This window comes from Eucyclogobius newberryi, unplaced genomic scaffold (assembly GCF_026437365.1).
Source record: "Eucyclogobius newberryi isolate DKJ021-1_F unplaced genomic scaffold, fEucNew1.0.hap1 SCAF_1, whole genome shotgun sequence".
Classification (NCBI taxonomy): Eukaryota; Metazoa; Chordata; class Actinopteri; order Gobiiformes; family Gobiidae; genus Eucyclogobius; species Eucyclogobius newberryi.
In genome coordinates this window covers 6,979,596-6,994,833 of record NW_027315723.1, presented here as the reverse complement: position 1 = coordinate 6,994,833, position 15,238 = coordinate 6,979,596, and the positions used below count along the sequence as shown (strand labels likewise).

The following is a 15,238-nucleotide window of genomic DNA, read 5'->3' as shown; positions in this document are numbered from 1 at the left end:
GTTGTAAATGTGTTAAAATATTGTTTAAACTGACTGAATTTTTATTATGACCATTTATTTCATACAACTTTTGGCAAATATTGATGATTATTACATTAAAATATTAACTTTGTTGTACATCTTGCATTGTGTCATTGTGGGAATGGGCACCATATTACATGTACTTATTAACGGTCCTGGTTCATAAAATACATGTTAAAAATCCATAAAACACAAACCAAATGATTTGTCAGACATTTATTTCCGCTGTACAGAGGCTTATTTACATGATATATGACATTTGCATTCAATTTTGACGTTTCAGTCATTTGTTTCTAGATGGCGCTGTTCAGTATCTCCATATGTCAAAAATACAAAATTAAACAATAAAAAAAGAGAATATCAAAGCTCCAAAGGTCTGATTGAGATCCACTTTCTCCTCTTGTCAATAAATAAATATATTATGTTTTAAACTAAAAGGGTCCATGCCAAAGCTGAACCAGATTTAGTCTGGGCTCTAGTCCAAATCCATGTCTTGGATTCTGGACAGTCTCAGGTCTGAACCAGCTCCAGTTTGGATGAGTTTGAAGGAGCAGCGATGGTTTCTCCGGACATGAACAGCTCCTGCAGAAAATACAAACACTAAATTACAAAATAAATCATCACTAAAACCAGACACTTTAACAGCTTCCGGATTACTGTGCTTTTCAAATAAAGCTAACTAAGTGATGTGACAATACAGATGATGATGTAGTAGTAGTAATAGTAGTGATAATAATAGTAATATTAGTGATAATAGTTGTAGAATTACCTTGTCATAGATGACTTTAACAATGAGAGAGCAGCTTGGACATGTGGCCACCTCCTCCCCATCTTCCAGGTCCTCCTGAGACACACCAGACATGCTTTAGTCTCTGGTTTAGACCTGCTATTTCGCCAAATGTCAGTTCCTCGTGGTATGCTACATGTACCACCGTGGTATTCAGGAACCATGATTTAAAATACGTTTCAAAGCCCTGTTTTTTGTCAGCATACCACGGGGCTAATCAGGCACTAAACCCGGTCTAAAATGTACCAAAGTCAAAACAAATTCTGCCTTACAAATAAAGAAAATCTGATCTGTTGTGAAGCGTTAGCCTGTTAGCATTAGCCCTTAGCTCCGTTAGCATGATTAGCACCGTTAGCTCTTGGCTCACCCGGCTGATGGCGAACCGGTCTCCGCACGGACACGGGAAATAGTACGTATCCGTCTCCTCGTCAAACTCAAAGTCCTCGATCTCCACCTCGTCGTGAAACACCGACATTCTGCTACAGGCGGAGAACAGTCTGGATTCTTGTATTTTTATTCACAAGTTTCACCGGTGTCACGTTAGCCGCATGTTCTCACGCACACGCTGTCGTAAGCGATAGGCGGTGACGTTGGTGACGTTCCGTAGGTCTCTCGGGAAAACTTATTAAAAATGTTTTTGTGAGGGATTTTTAAATCTTTATTGCGGACGCAGCGAAGAAGTAATGAGCGTGGATAGACATCACCGGGGAAGAACTGTTTTTTGATAGACTGAATGAGAAGCACACATGGAATTACTGAGGGAAAGACACTGGGGCGGGACTAATGGGACAGGGGAGCGCGACTTCCGGGACTACTTCTTATAATTACATGTCAGATATTGTTTTGATTAAAAACAAATTAAATATTTACTTATTATATGTGTTGCACTTATAGAAGAAGAGGAGGAAACTTTTGTAGATTCAGTGCTTCTCCGTTTATTCTCTCAGAACTCTCGGCAAACAACAACGTGTCACATGTTTACATCTCTATCTCTTATTCACGAGCGCTCTCCTCTTCTCAAAACAGGCGAGCGCCTCCTGGTGGTGCCACCACAACATAGCATGCATTTAAACTAAAAGAGTGATGAGTTGTACAAGACATTTTAAGTACCTAAAGTACAGTGTTTTCATACAGTACAGTTTCAATTATATCCTAGAAAAACATGTGGGGGGTATATATATTAATAAACAAAAATAGCTTTATATGGATACTTTGGTCCTTTGTTCTCTAGGCATTTATTTAGTACTTTAGTCGGCCATTATCAAAATTATATTTCATAATATCAAAATCTTTGTCGATCCCATTTTGAGCCTGTAGATATCTGTCTGAACTTTGGAGAGACGAAGAGTAAACGATGAATAACGTCACTAAAACAAATAAAAGCAGCCTTTGCCCCTGGTCCAGACTCAGTCCCAGGGTAGACCTGGATTAGACACGGGTTTTGACGAGGATCTGAGAAGAGATGAAAAGTCAAGCACTCATTTTGCTGCTCATTGGAATCAGTTGTTGTTGCTCTCATAATGGTAAGATTCTTTACAACCATACATACATTTATCAATTCTAGTTCTGTTTTGGTCATATTTTATTATTTCAACATTGTCTTATTTGTGTGAGATTTTTTTTAGTATATAGTAAGTATAATGTTATTAAGAGAGTAGTCTACAAAATTAACTGTAGCATTAGAGGACTATTATTACAGATATCTATTATTTAAGTCATTTGTTTTCTGTTACTGTCAACACAACAATTTACTTGGTTAGAAATATATAGGAGCAGCTTCAGTAGGACCAGTTTTAAATTGCATATGTTTTGTTGCTGTCTTTTTAAATATTAGACCGTGTGGTTTTAAACTTTGTTCTCCTCAAAAACATCCCTGAAGTTTGTTTCCTTAATTCTGTACATTTAGTCCCTCACGACACTGTTACTTGTGACATCATCAGGTGGAAATGCTCCTCTGTGTTTTTAAAGTCCATTCACCTTTACCAGACTGGTTCAGATTATTACAGCTCTTTCTAAACTGTGCGGTTGATGGACCAAACTGAACTTTAATAAATAAAGTTTCAGTTTGTTTTGTTTTATCTTTGAAATGATTTTGATGGATTTTGTTGTTGATGTAGTGTTCCTGGAGAGCCAACAGGCGGCGCAAGTGCTGCAGCGGAACAAACGAGCCAATCAGATGTTTGAGGAATTAAAACCAGGTACAAACATCCAATCACACGACTTCATTTAGACTGGCCTAGTTGATACCTGGTTTAGCCCTGGTTTAGTTACAAGTCTGTGTAATCCCTCGTCCAGGATGTTCCATAAAAAATATCTGAGTTTAACCAATCAGATCAACAGATTGAGAATGACTCTTGGATGAAAGTCCAAACGTCTTATTCTTTCAATAACCAGTGTCCAGATGACTACATTTGAATCTTTTCCTACTTGGTTTAGTTCTGTCTTGGTCAGTACTTGGTCTCTTTCTAGGAAACCTGGAGAGGGAGTGTCTGGAGGAGATCTGTGACCATGAAGAAGCTCGAGAGGTTTTTGAGCAGACTGTTCCAACAGTGAGTAGATCTTTAGTCCTTCATGTGTCCTGCTTTAGCCCTGGTTTAGTCCCAGAATCTTTAGGTCTAGGAAAGGTATAAATGTCCCCGGCCCGAGGTAAGATGAATAGTAGCTCAAAGATTAGCACACTCGTCCACCTAACTGAAGGTTGGAGGTTCAATTCCAACTTGTTCTGTCATTGTGTTCTTAGACCAGGCCGCTGAAAGTGGTGTGTGTGAGTGAATGATTGGTGGTGGTCATAAGGGCTCGCTTCGATCAGTCTGCCATAGGGCAGCTGTGGCTACAATGATAGCTTATCACTACTGAGTATGGAATGAAAGAATAATGACAACAGTGTTACCCTTTGAGGGCCTTTGACAAGCACAATTTATAATTTATTTTTTATAATAATTATTCATAACAACAAACTGTGTGTTTTAGGAAACCTTCTGGAGCAAGTACTTAGGTGAGTACTGTAGAATCAAAAGTATTTATAATTGCAGTATTTGTACTAAAGGCAGTTGTGTGTGTTTGTGTTTGATCGGAGCCTCGTCAAACAAATCAGAGTCCAGATTTCATGAGATTTTTGTAAATACAGGTGTGCTATAGCCACAGCGCCACCACCTGTCCAACCACAGGACCTTCATCTGACTCCAACTGAAATGATTCTGTTTTTTTCAGATTGTAAAGGAACTGATCTCGAGAGGAACACAGACAACATACTGCTGGTGCGAAACTGTCTGGACGGTAAGGAGACAAGCACAGTGTTAAATATAAGCAGACATGGCTAGGAGTTTAGGCATCATATTGAATATTTTTTGTCTAACACAGTGTGTGTGTGTGTGTGTGTGTGTGTCTGTGTGTGTGTGTGTGTGTAACTCTTAAGGTGGTTATATGTTTAAATGTGAGGTTTATTTAAAGGACACATATTTTGCTACATTGACTTTTTTTCTTTGAATCATGCTACACCATTGTTCCCTGTTCGAAAACATACTTTGAGTTACATTTAGCTTAATTCACACTTTTGCATAAATCGTGTTTACAAGCTCATCTTCTGTGCTCCTTCTGATCTTCACAAAAAAACTTGGTTTCAAATTTCCTAGATTTGGGGCATCAAAGATAAAAATCCTGGTCTGTTTTTCAGTCTACAAATCACCACCAGACTTCCGAGCATTTCTGCCTCAAATCACATTCATTACAACTGCATGCCTACATTAGCATGTCAATGCAAGCTGTCTTCATTCATTTCCCCATGACAATTCCATCTGCTGCCAGTAAATGGCAAGATGACACCAAATCCTGACTGTGATCCTGTACTGTGTGGTTTTTAGTGCATACATAAGTTGTTAAACATTTTAAAGGCCAAAAGCAAGACAAACAATTCAGAATGTGTGTCCTTTAACCTGTGGTCCAATAAAACCTGTGTGTCTGTGTGTTTAGGCCTGTGTGTGATTGGGAAAGGACTGAGCTATGAAGGAAACATGAACATCACCAAATCAGGACGGGCTTGTCAGCGCTGGAGCGGCTCCTACCCACATCCTATTATCAGGTAATAACTATGTAATGCACCCATAAAATACTTATTAATTTGTACGTGTGTATGCCTCATCCTACTCTTTGTGTTTTAGAGAGTTTAATGTGAGTGAGAACCCTCAGCTTCAGGAGAACTTCTGCAGGAACCCAAACCATCAGGACCAGCCCTGGTGTTTCACCAGAGACCCCACAGTGCAAAAGGAGGCCTGCTCCGTGCCACAGTGTGGTGAGAAGAATATTTAACCAAAAAATCAATGGATTTATAGAGCACCTTTTATGACACCCAAAACACTTTGCAGACAGAATACTAATTTAGAGTAACTATATTGTCATAGATTTACTCTTTTAGTTGGTGCTATTCACGTTCTTAAAATCAAAGTGCAGTCTGATCATGAAATATCTTCAAACTTCACGGTATTGGTGAGAAAAAAGAGTGTGTGTAGTTTTTCCTTCTCTACTCAGTGATAAATAAATGCAGAACAAACAGTTAAACAAACATGAAGTTGTTTTAATATTGTCACATTTCTACACATACAAGTATTCAGAATACAGACCTCTGATTGGATCATGCAACATCATTTGTCACAAAATACATTTTAGTGTAGGTATTACATTTGTAGAGTTAGAGTGTTATAGTATATAGCTTTATGTAAGTAAATACATTTTCACTCAGAACACCAGATTTATTCTAGGCAATATGGGTCAAGTGTCTTTCCAAAGGCCACATTGATTCCAGCAGTCTCCCATCCAAGTGCCAGATCTAACACTGCTGCTGCTACTACTACTACTACTACTACTACTACTACTACTACTACTACTACTACTACTACTACTACTACTACTACTACTACTACTGCTACTGCTGCTGATATTACTCCTACAAAACTACTGTTACTACTATTACTACTACAAAACTACTGCTGCTTCTACTTCTGCTGATGATAATAAACATCTAAGATTCTCAGTAGGAATTCTGCTTTGTGCACGTATGAAGAAGAATATTACTACTGTTACAGGAACAATGCTACATTCATTCATTTTCTACCGCTTGTTCCTTTAGGGGTCGCGGGTGACTAGAGCCTATCCCAGTGACTTTGGGCCTTAGGCGGGCTACACCCTGGACAGTGGCCAACTTGTCGCAGGGTTAACACAGAGACATAGACATGACAGACAATCATTCACTCTCACATTCACTCACTAGGGCTAATTTGGAGTTGCCAATTTTGCCTAACACATGCATGTCTTTGGACGGTGGGAGGAAGCCGGAGAACCCAAGGTAACACGGGGAGAACAAACAGACTCCACCCAGAGAGATCATGTGATGTTGGTCTGGTCCGAGAATCGAACCCTTGAGCTCCTTCTTGGGAGGCAAGAGCGCTAACCGCCAGAACTAAAGCACGTCTGAACAGGACTTTCCTTTTTCTTGTCCAGGTGAGGTGTTTATCCCACCCACTCAGGCCCAGGAGCCAATCCGGTCTCTGGAGTGCCTGTTGAACCAGGGTTTGGATTACACAGGGGATTTGTCCGTCTCTCTGGGAGGGTACTCCTGCCTGGCCTGGAGTACCCCCGTGGTCCTGGCTCTCAGCGCTGATAAAGAATTCCTCCCAGAGGTCAAACTGGTCCAGAACCACTGCAGGAACCCGGACCATGACCCCGAAGGACTCTGGTGCTATGTGGAGGCCAATGGGACCGTGACAGTGGACTACTGCGACATGCAGCTTTGTGGTGAGAAAATAGATGCTCTTCAGCTTTTTGTGGGCTTTTTGACTTTTGTTTTGACTTTGTGTCAGATGTGTTGTCATGTTATATGTCTGTTGTCTAATTCAATATTTATTTATTTTAGTTTTTACCTGTCTTAGGACAACGGATAACATTTTGCCATTGTGCTATCTCAAATCTGTATTGAAGCTGCTGACACAAATTAATATGCACTGTCCTAATTCAAATGAATATAAAAATAAATAAAAATATAACTGTAAGCTGCAATGATCGGCCCACGCCGCCGCCACGCCGCCTGGCAACGCAAGAGGAGGGGGCTAATGCGCCCCAATTTCCCTTTTATTACACCTACTGCTGAATCTGTGTCTTCTCCCCTTTGCTTTACAACTAAAGGGAAACGTTTGCGGCTACGCCGCACAAAGACAGTCATTTTTAAGAGAGAGATTCGGATAACTTTTGATGGCCCACTCCTGAAATTGGGCCATCAACTTGCCCAAGGAAGAGTTGATGGCCCGATCTTTCTTATACTTCTATATACTACTTCATATACTTCTAGTTCTTAGATGTATAAAGTGTCAGCATGTTCACATTTCAGGGATTTGGCAAGTTCCCCATTGGAATAATATGGAAGGTTTCTGACATCGATACGCCGTAACAATATGACATGAGTCTTATTGACTTTTTTGATCAGGATGCCAAAATGGAATTTTGCGCCAAATTTCTTAAAATTTTGAAAAACTAAATATTTTACTCGCCATATTCAATTTTATTTCACTCTGTAGGGGGCGCTGTCGTGCAAAATGAATCTGTTTCACTTCAAGTAGGTTTAGGGTAGATTCAACAACTGATTCAAATTTGACACAATTCGGACTTTATCTGTGCAGTAAATTTCAAATTTGGGAAATTTCTGAAATTCTAGCTACTGAGACCGTGACAGGTATCAAAGTCATTTGAACAACTTTTGATGTCCCACTCCTCAACACAATTTTCACCAAATTTCAGCTTTTTCGGGCCAATGCCCTGGGAGGAGTTCGTAAAAGTACGACATTTAGAAAAACTCCTGAGCAAATTTTGATCCAATATGGCCGACATTTGGTTGGGCGAACGGCGTTGCCGTAATAATAATTTTTACTTCTCTTGTCACCATCTACCTCTGCGCCAAATTTCATGATTCTACGCTCAGATTTTTTTGAGGCCATTTCCTATCTCTCAATGAATTTTTTGTACATTGAGGGGCGCACTTTCGCAGGCCTTGTGGAACTAATAGGCCTCTCGCCAGCTTGAGGCGATCGGGCCTAACTGTGCCTACTACTACTATAATGACTACTGCGATCTATAGTTGTGTGGTGGTGAGTAACTACTACTGGTTTATACCTAGTTCAGTCCTGGTCTCTCTCTGGTCTCTCACAGAGGACCTGCTCACGGCTCCAGACCCTGTCTTGGAGCAGAGTCCTGCAGGTTCTGACAGGGAGCGCTCAGTTCTTAAGGGCTCCAGGAAAACCTTGTTCAACCCACGAAGCTTTGGACTTGGAGAAGACTGTGAGTACCACTACTGCCACTGTCACTGTCACTGCCACTGCCACTGTCACTGCCACTGCCACTGCCACTGTCACTGTCACTGTCACTGCCACTGTCACTGTCACTGCCACTGCCACTGTCACTGTCACTGCCACTGCCACTGCCACTGTCACTGTCACTGCCACTGTCACTGTCACTGTCACTGCCACTGCCACTGTCACTGTCACTGCCACTGCCACTGTCACTGTCACTGCCACTGTCACTGTCACTGTCACTGTCACTGCCACTGTCACTGTCACTGCCACTGTCACTGTCACTGTCACTGCCACTGCCACTGTCACTGTCACTGCCACTGCTACTGCCACTGTCACTTCTACTGCTACTGCTACTTTCACTGCTATTGTAAATGCCACTGCCACTGTCACTGCTACTGCTACTGTCACTGTCACTGTCACTGCTACTGCTACTTTCACTGCTACTGTAAATGCTGTCACTGCTACTGCCGCTGCCACTGTCACTGCTACTGCCACTGCCACTGTCACTGCTACTGCCACTGCCACTGTCACTTCTGCTACTACTACTTTCACTGCTATTGTAAATGCCACTGTCACTGCTACTGCTACTTTCACTGCTACTGTAAATGCTGTCACTGTCACTGCTACTGCTACTGCTACTCTCACTGCTACTTTCATTGCTACTGTCACTGCTACTTTCATTGCTACTTTCATTGCTACTGTCACTGCTATTGTCACTGTCACTGCTACTGTCACTTCTACTCCTACTACTTTCACTGCTATTGTAAATGCCACTGTCACTGTCACTGTCACTGCTACTTTCACTGCTATTGTAAATGCCACTGTCAATGTCACTGTCACTGCTACTTTCACTGCTATTGTAAATGCCACTGTCACTGTCACTGCTACTTTCACTGCTACTGTAAATGCTGTCACTGTCACTGCTACTCTCACTGCTACTTTCATTGCTACTGTCACTGCTACTTTCATTGCTACTGTCACTGCTATTGTCACTGTCACTGCTACTATAATCCGCCTACCCCTGTGTGTCAGTGTGTGGACGGCGCCCCCTGTTTGAGGCCAAAGCAGTGAAGGATCAGAAGGAGGAGGAGCTGCTGGAGTCCTACAGAGGGAGTCGCATCGTGGGAGGGATCAGTGCTGAGGTCGCGTCTGCTCCATGGTATAAATATTTCAAATACTGTATACTTCTGTATACTAATCTACGGGGTACAAATACTGTGCACTGCATACACTACAGGTAAATTCACCCAGAAATGCACAAGTCTGGTCTTGGTTTTTGGGCTCTGTGGGGTTATCATGGAGCTTGAATAACAGGAAGTTAGGTTAATTGTAGTAATTTAATGTTCACTTGTATAGTCTATGAGCTGTAATGAAAATAATCATATCATGGGTTCTGCTGCCATGGTAATTGCCAGTGGCTATCTTGTGCTTGTCTGATAAAAAATAGGTAAAAGAGGGTTAGAAGATGCAAATATAGTACATTTGTTGCTCTAATAAAGCAGAGAAATTTACCTGGCAGTGTCAGGGCATTTTTCTCTGGATGACATACTTCCCAACTCTCCCGATATAGTCGGGAGTCTCCCGATCAACTCGATCGGGAAACTTGATCTACCTTTTCTATGCCATTATCATTAATTGTGGCAGCGAAGGCGGGCGTGGAACAGCTGACACAGGCGCCGCAATGTTTGTTGTGATTGCGCTATGAATGCTGGGTGTGTTCCGTCCCAGAATCCAAATCGCGAAGTTAAAGTGCAGAATAATACTAAATACCGTATTTATGAAATGACCACGGCCGACGTGAGTGATGCCGAAACTGGCGTCAACTAATGTTTGTTAATACAAACCGCCGAAAACAATGAAATACATGACTTTTTATCTCTTAATTCTGATGAGATTAGAAATCTCCCTCTTAGGGGGGCAATCTCCCGCTTTTTTATGTGTTGTCTCCCTCCTGGGATGATAGATAAATTGGGAAGTCTGGAATTATGAAAATGAATATTCACCCTAAAACACTTTACTGGTCTTCATTTTATGCTGAACTAATGTAGTATGTTTGTATCAAATTCATCATATGGACACAACCATTGATAATGATTATGTTTGCTTCACACCAATTACTATTTAAAAAATTAACCTATGTAACATTTTTAGTTTTAGGTTGAACATGGAGATTAGATCAAATACACACGATAAAGAGATTATCAATATCTAAAAGAGAATTGTAATAACAAATTCAGTTCCTTATCCAGCGGTTTCAGAGTAATGAAACATAAAGTCAGTGTGCATAGCAATTACCAATTCAACAAAATATTCTTTTTTTCAATGGTCTTCAAAAAGGCTCTAATAAAAGGAAGCTGAAACCCACAATGTGTTTGCATGTGCTCTTGAGATTCATTTTACTCCAGGATAAGGCAAAGAGGCAAAGATCTCTCTAGTGTCCTATAGACACTTTAAAAAACATTCTAAATTCCAGAATGGAGCAAAAATGAAAAGGAACATGATGTGGATATGGAGAAACTGGGATTAACCCCATAATATCACAATATATGAAAAATCAATATGGTTGTTGCAAATAAAAAACAGTCCCATACATGTGAGTGGTATCAGAGCCTGGTTTAGAATAAGGATGTCAAGATTACGCCGATAATCTTGTTTATTCAGGTCACAATATCATCGTAAGAACCAAAAATATGGCTTTACCTGGCTGCATTTATTAAATTTAACTTTATTTTGTCTTTCACTAAATTGAGGAACAGTAACATGATGAAAGAAATTGAAAGACTTCACTGTTTTTTGGTCACAGTCTCAATAATATATTGTGATATTGTGACATCTCTAGTTAAAGACATTTGCACTTCATTTGCCTCTACTCCAATTGAAGTATTTTAAAGGGTCTATTCACCTCATTGTGCCGAGGCTTCCTCTCACCTCTCCCCCTCTGCTTCACCCTCAGGCAGGTGATGTTGTACAAGCGCAGTCCTCAGGAGCTTCTCTGTGGGGCCAGTCTCATCAGTGACCAGTGGATACTCACCGCTGCCCACTGCATCCTCTACCCACCTTGGAACAAGAACTTCACCACCAATGACATCCTGGTGCGGCTGGGCAAGCACAACCGGGCTAAGTAAGAGAAGAATAGTACCAGAACCTGGACTGGGCCAGGACTAAAACAGGACTAAACCAAGACTGAACAGAACTAAAGCGGGATCCCTGTTGCAGGTTTGAACGTGGTGTGGAGAGGATCGTTGCAATCGACAACATCATCGTTCATCCCAAATACAACTGGAAAGAAAACCTGAACCGAGATATTGCCCTGCTCCACATGAAGAGACCCATCACCTTCTCTGACAACATCCACCCCATCTGCCTCCCCAACAAGGCTGTGGCCCGAGCGTGAGTGCAGCTGACACCAACCAGAACTGAGCCAGAATTGAGCCAGAACTGAGCCACAACTGACCAAATACTAAACCAAGGAAAATTATGCTCAACTATAGTCACTTGAAAATAGTCTTTGAAAATAAATTCTTAGGGGTAACTATAATTCATAATAGCAATAATATATAGATCAGATCAATTTTCCGCTTGCAAAAAAAATCCAATAAGAGGAATAATATTTTTAACTTATAATGAACCAACCAATACACTATAAATCTGTCAATCCTTGAAATTCTATGATAATGTATTGATACACAATGAAAATTATGGATAATATGAAATATAATCTCTCAAGATCACTGTTATATGAGACTCCTTTAGTGTCTCATGTGTCTTATCTTCACAGATTGATGACCCAGGGGTACAAGGGCCGAGTGACGGGCTGGGGTAACCTGAAGGAGACCTGGAACCCCGCAGCCCGGAACCTGCCCACGGTTCTTCAGCAGATCCACCTGCCCATCGTGGACCAGAACATCTGCAGATCCTCCACCTCTGTGCGCATCACAGACAACATGTTCTGCGCAGGTGAGAACCAGGACTGAACTAGGACTGGACCAGGACTAATGCAGTTCTAAAGCGGTTGTTGTTTGCAGGTTATAAACCGGAGGACTCTGAGAGAGGAGACGCCTGTGAAGGAGACAGTGGTGGACCTTTCACCATGAAGGTCAGGAGGCTTCACACTGAGTCAGACTCACTTAAACCAAGCTCTCTTAAACCAGCTAATCTTCCACACTAGATTTTTTATAATGCAGTGAACTTTTTAATAGACTAAGCCCGGTGCACACTACAGGATCATTTGCCAGATTTAAGCCTTGATTCACTTCCCCAAATTCAGGGGAAGTGGGACCTGACTATGAATCTTTGGGAGTGATTTTTTGGTGTCAGTACAACTCAGAGCTGCTCTGTCATATCGTAACTATCACAGCTTCAAACTGCTGATAAAGCAGCAGAGCGTCAAGGGTTAAAGGTGCGTTCACACATAAAAATTATAATCAGAATCAGAAAAGGTCTATTGTCATTGTCATTAAACACAGTTTGCAACCATAGGAACTTATCTCTGCAATAGGTGCAACAAAAAACAATGAATAATAAAATGATAATAGTAAGCATAGTCTATAGAGTCAAATATGGCATGTATAAATTAAGAATTTACTAATAAAATAAACTTGTCTTGGTATGTACACAGATATTTATACAAACATTTACAGATGGTTGGAAATAGTGTAGAAAGTGAACAGTGTAATGGACAGATGTTGATTAAATAATAGTTAAAATGTCAGGTGTTAAATGTTCATGAGTCCAACGGCAGAGGGAAAGAAACTGTTCTTGTGGCGGGAGGTTCTGATCCGGATGGACCGTAGCCTCCTGCCTGAGGGGAGTGGCTTCCTGTCTGAGGGGAGTGGCTCAAATCATCTGTATCCAGGGTGAGAAGGGTCGGCTGTGATCCGACCTGCTCGTCCCAGAGTCCTGGAGACGTACAGGTCCTGCAGAGATTGAAGTCTGCAGCCGATCACCTTCTCAGCAGAGCCACAATGCTCTGTAGTCTCTATTTTGTCCCTGGCTGTGGCTCCAGTGTACCACACGGTGATGGAGGAGGTGAGGCCATGTAGAACTGCACCATCATCTCTGCTGGCAGCTTGAATTTCCTCAGCTGCCGCAGGAAGTCCATCCTCTGCTGGGCCTTCTTGATGAGGGAGACTTAACAGGGACCAAACCCAAAACTAAATACAGTCAAGGCCATCGCTAACCCAGGCCTAGAACAGAACCAAACCAAGTTTACATCAGGATTAAACTGGGCTCAAACCGCGCCACGTACAAGTATGAATGCACCCCAATTGTGGACCCAAACCCAGGTTCCCGTCTCAAATTCCCAGTTTAGTCTTGAGTCCAAAGCCTCTCAGGATTTACCAGATTATTGCAGTACATTTGGAGTAGGTTTACATGTTTTTAGAGTCCATATAAAGTACTACAGCAATCCGTGTCCCTGCAGTATCCCCTTGAAGACCGCTGGTACCAGATGGGGATCGTGTCGTGGGGCGAGGGCTGTGATCGCGACGGGAAGTATGGCTTCTACACTCACCTGTTCAGGCTGGGCAGATGGATCAGGAAAGTGATCGACAACACGGCCGACGGAGACAGTGGAGACAAATGAGGTGGAGACAGTCACAGGCTGAAGAGGAAGTATTAAAGATTAAAACAACCACAAACAACGTGTCCACTTATTCCTACAACTACTACTATTACTACTGCTACTATTACTACTACTCTAACACCAACCAGTACTACAATAAATATTACAACGGCCATAAATGTGTTAATTTATTCCCATGATAAATACATTAGAACTAACCAATCTTTGATCAGAACAGAAACTCAATGTTCCAGAGTTCTAAGTTATTGATTATTATATGAATTATTTTATTTCCGAAAATGTCAAAGTGGCCATCTTTACATTAAAAAAAAATGAATCGGAAGCTGCACAAGAATGTTGATTGGCATGACTAACTTAAAGTAACTAAAAACAGATATTTACCTATCTTGCTGTTCCTTTCCTCACATATAACCTAAAAACAGTGTGAAATTAATTTATTTTCAAAAGGTTCAGGCATAAAAATTCCTTCCTGATTTGATTTAGATTTGGTATGACAAAGGTTCTCTGTTGTCGATGGGGAAATGTCCTCACAAGATCTTCAAATCAGGAAAGAATAATCTGTCTGAAACCCATGAATTGAAATGTAGTGGCAAATGTGTCTTTGCTGTTTCAGCACCACGGACAGCGCCTCGGCCTCTATCTCCTTCACAAACGCTCAGGATCTATTCTACTGTAACTTTCCTATCAGACCGTACAATGTGGAGAATTCTTCTCTCATGCCATTCATGTGTGCAATATTAAATAAAGGTATTATGGTATTTTCATCATCTATCAAAATGGAACAATCATAAAGATCGCACACATCTTATTATTATTATTCAATGTATTTTTCATTCGCAGTTTTATATGTTGACATCTGATATATATGTCCAGCGCATTTCCATGTGTTATAATCCAGAGTTTAATCAAGATTAGGGTCATGTCGATAATCCCCACCGTTTCCAGCAGGTGGCACTGTCTAATCTCTGCACTGGCCGTGAGAGGCCCCCAGGTGGCGCTTTACAATCAAACCAATACATCTGGAACGATATACCAATCTGTTTGTTATTTCCCCTGTGATACCAATCTGCAGATTCAGATTCATTTTATTTTTCATATTTATATTTCTTTTAGAAACAATCTTGTTGTGTAAACAAATACATCACACATTCCAAAAGAGCCAAAGTGAAGTGGATATTTCAGAGCCTGGTTCAAACATAATTGACACATGTGTTTTCTGTTTGTTTATTTAAAAGTAGATCATGACATTCAGGTCTAGAATGTTTAGAATGCAAAACCCTGATTTTGAGGTTTTACTGGAGAAATACAAATACCAACATGTTTTCCTTTTATCTACAGATATACTACTGACTTCACCACGATTATACTGCAGTTAACGACATTCCTACCCTGGAAATTCAAAAATGTTACTTTTGAGTGGTTATAAAGACAATCCATTAGACAGACTATAATTTAGTTCCGTTGTGAATTCTATGTATTATGCTCTACTTCCCTCCAGTCGCCTCCGTTACA

At 41.0% G+C, this 15,238-nt stretch overlaps 2 protein-coding genes across 2 annotated transcripts; one reads left to right on the top strand and one right to left on the bottom strand.

Moving 5' to 3' along the window:
* Positions 1-232: 232 nt before the first annotated feature.
* Positions 233-1,388, bottom strand: dph3 (diphthamide biosynthesis 3). Its single transcript, XM_072450614.1, has 3 exons — positions 1,176-1,388; positions 791-865; positions 233-603 (listed from the first exon to the last, which is right to left on the bottom strand). The coding sequence occupies exons 1-3, from the start codon at positions 1,281-1,283 to the stop codon at positions 532-534; spliced, it is 255 nt and encodes an 84-aa protein (XP_072306715.1). The 5' UTR covers positions 1,284-1,388; the 3' UTR covers positions 233-531.
* Positions 1,389-2,181: 793 nt separating this feature from the next.
* On the top strand, positions 2,182-13,742 carry f2 (coagulation factor II (thrombin)). Its single transcript, XM_072451010.1, has 15 exons — positions 2,182-2,331; positions 2,926-3,006; positions 3,278-3,357; positions 3,779-3,803; positions 4,019-4,084; positions 4,778-4,886; positions 4,966-5,096; positions 6,302-6,595; positions 8,000-8,128; positions 9,175-9,301; positions 11,096-11,263; positions 11,359-11,532; positions 11,921-12,099; positions 12,168-12,238; positions 13,565-13,742. The coding sequence occupies exons 1-15, from the start codon at positions 2,271-2,273 to the stop codon at positions 13,724-13,726; spliced, it is 1,857 nt and encodes a 618-aa protein (XP_072307111.1). The 5' UTR covers positions 2,182-2,270; the 3' UTR covers positions 13,727-13,742.
* The last annotated feature ends 1,496 nt before the right edge of the window (positions 13,743-15,238 follow it).

What these genes read in the sequence shown, in the direction of transcription:
- dph3 (XM_072450614.1), bottom strand. Translation starts at nt 1,283, where the DNA reads ATGTCGGTGTTTCACGACGAGGTGGAGATCGAGGACTTTGAGTTTGAC. An exon ending in ACCGGTTCGCCATCAGCCGG is followed by an intron (nt 866 to 1,175) that starts GTGAGCCAAGAG and finishes GGTGTGTCTCAG; the next exon opens with GAGGACCTGGAAGATGGGGA. An exon ending in TTAAAGTCATCTATGACAAG is followed by an intron (nt 604 to 790) that starts GTAATTCTACAA and finishes TATTTTCTGCAG; the next exon opens with GAGCTGTTCATGTCCGGAGA.
- f2 (XM_072451010.1), top strand. Translation starts at nt 2,271, where the DNA reads ATGAAAAGTCAAGCACTCATTTTGCTGCTCATTGGAATCAGTTGTTGT. An exon ending in CTGCGACATGCAGCTTTGTG is followed by an intron (nt 6,596 to 7,999) that starts GTGAGAAAATAG and finishes GGTCTCTCACAG; the next exon opens with AGGACCTGCTCACGGCTCCA. An exon ending in GGCAAGCACAACCGGGCTAA is followed by an intron (nt 11,264 to 11,358) that starts GTAAGAGAAGAA and finishes TCCCTGTTGCAG; the next exon opens with GTTTGAACGTGGTGTGGAGA.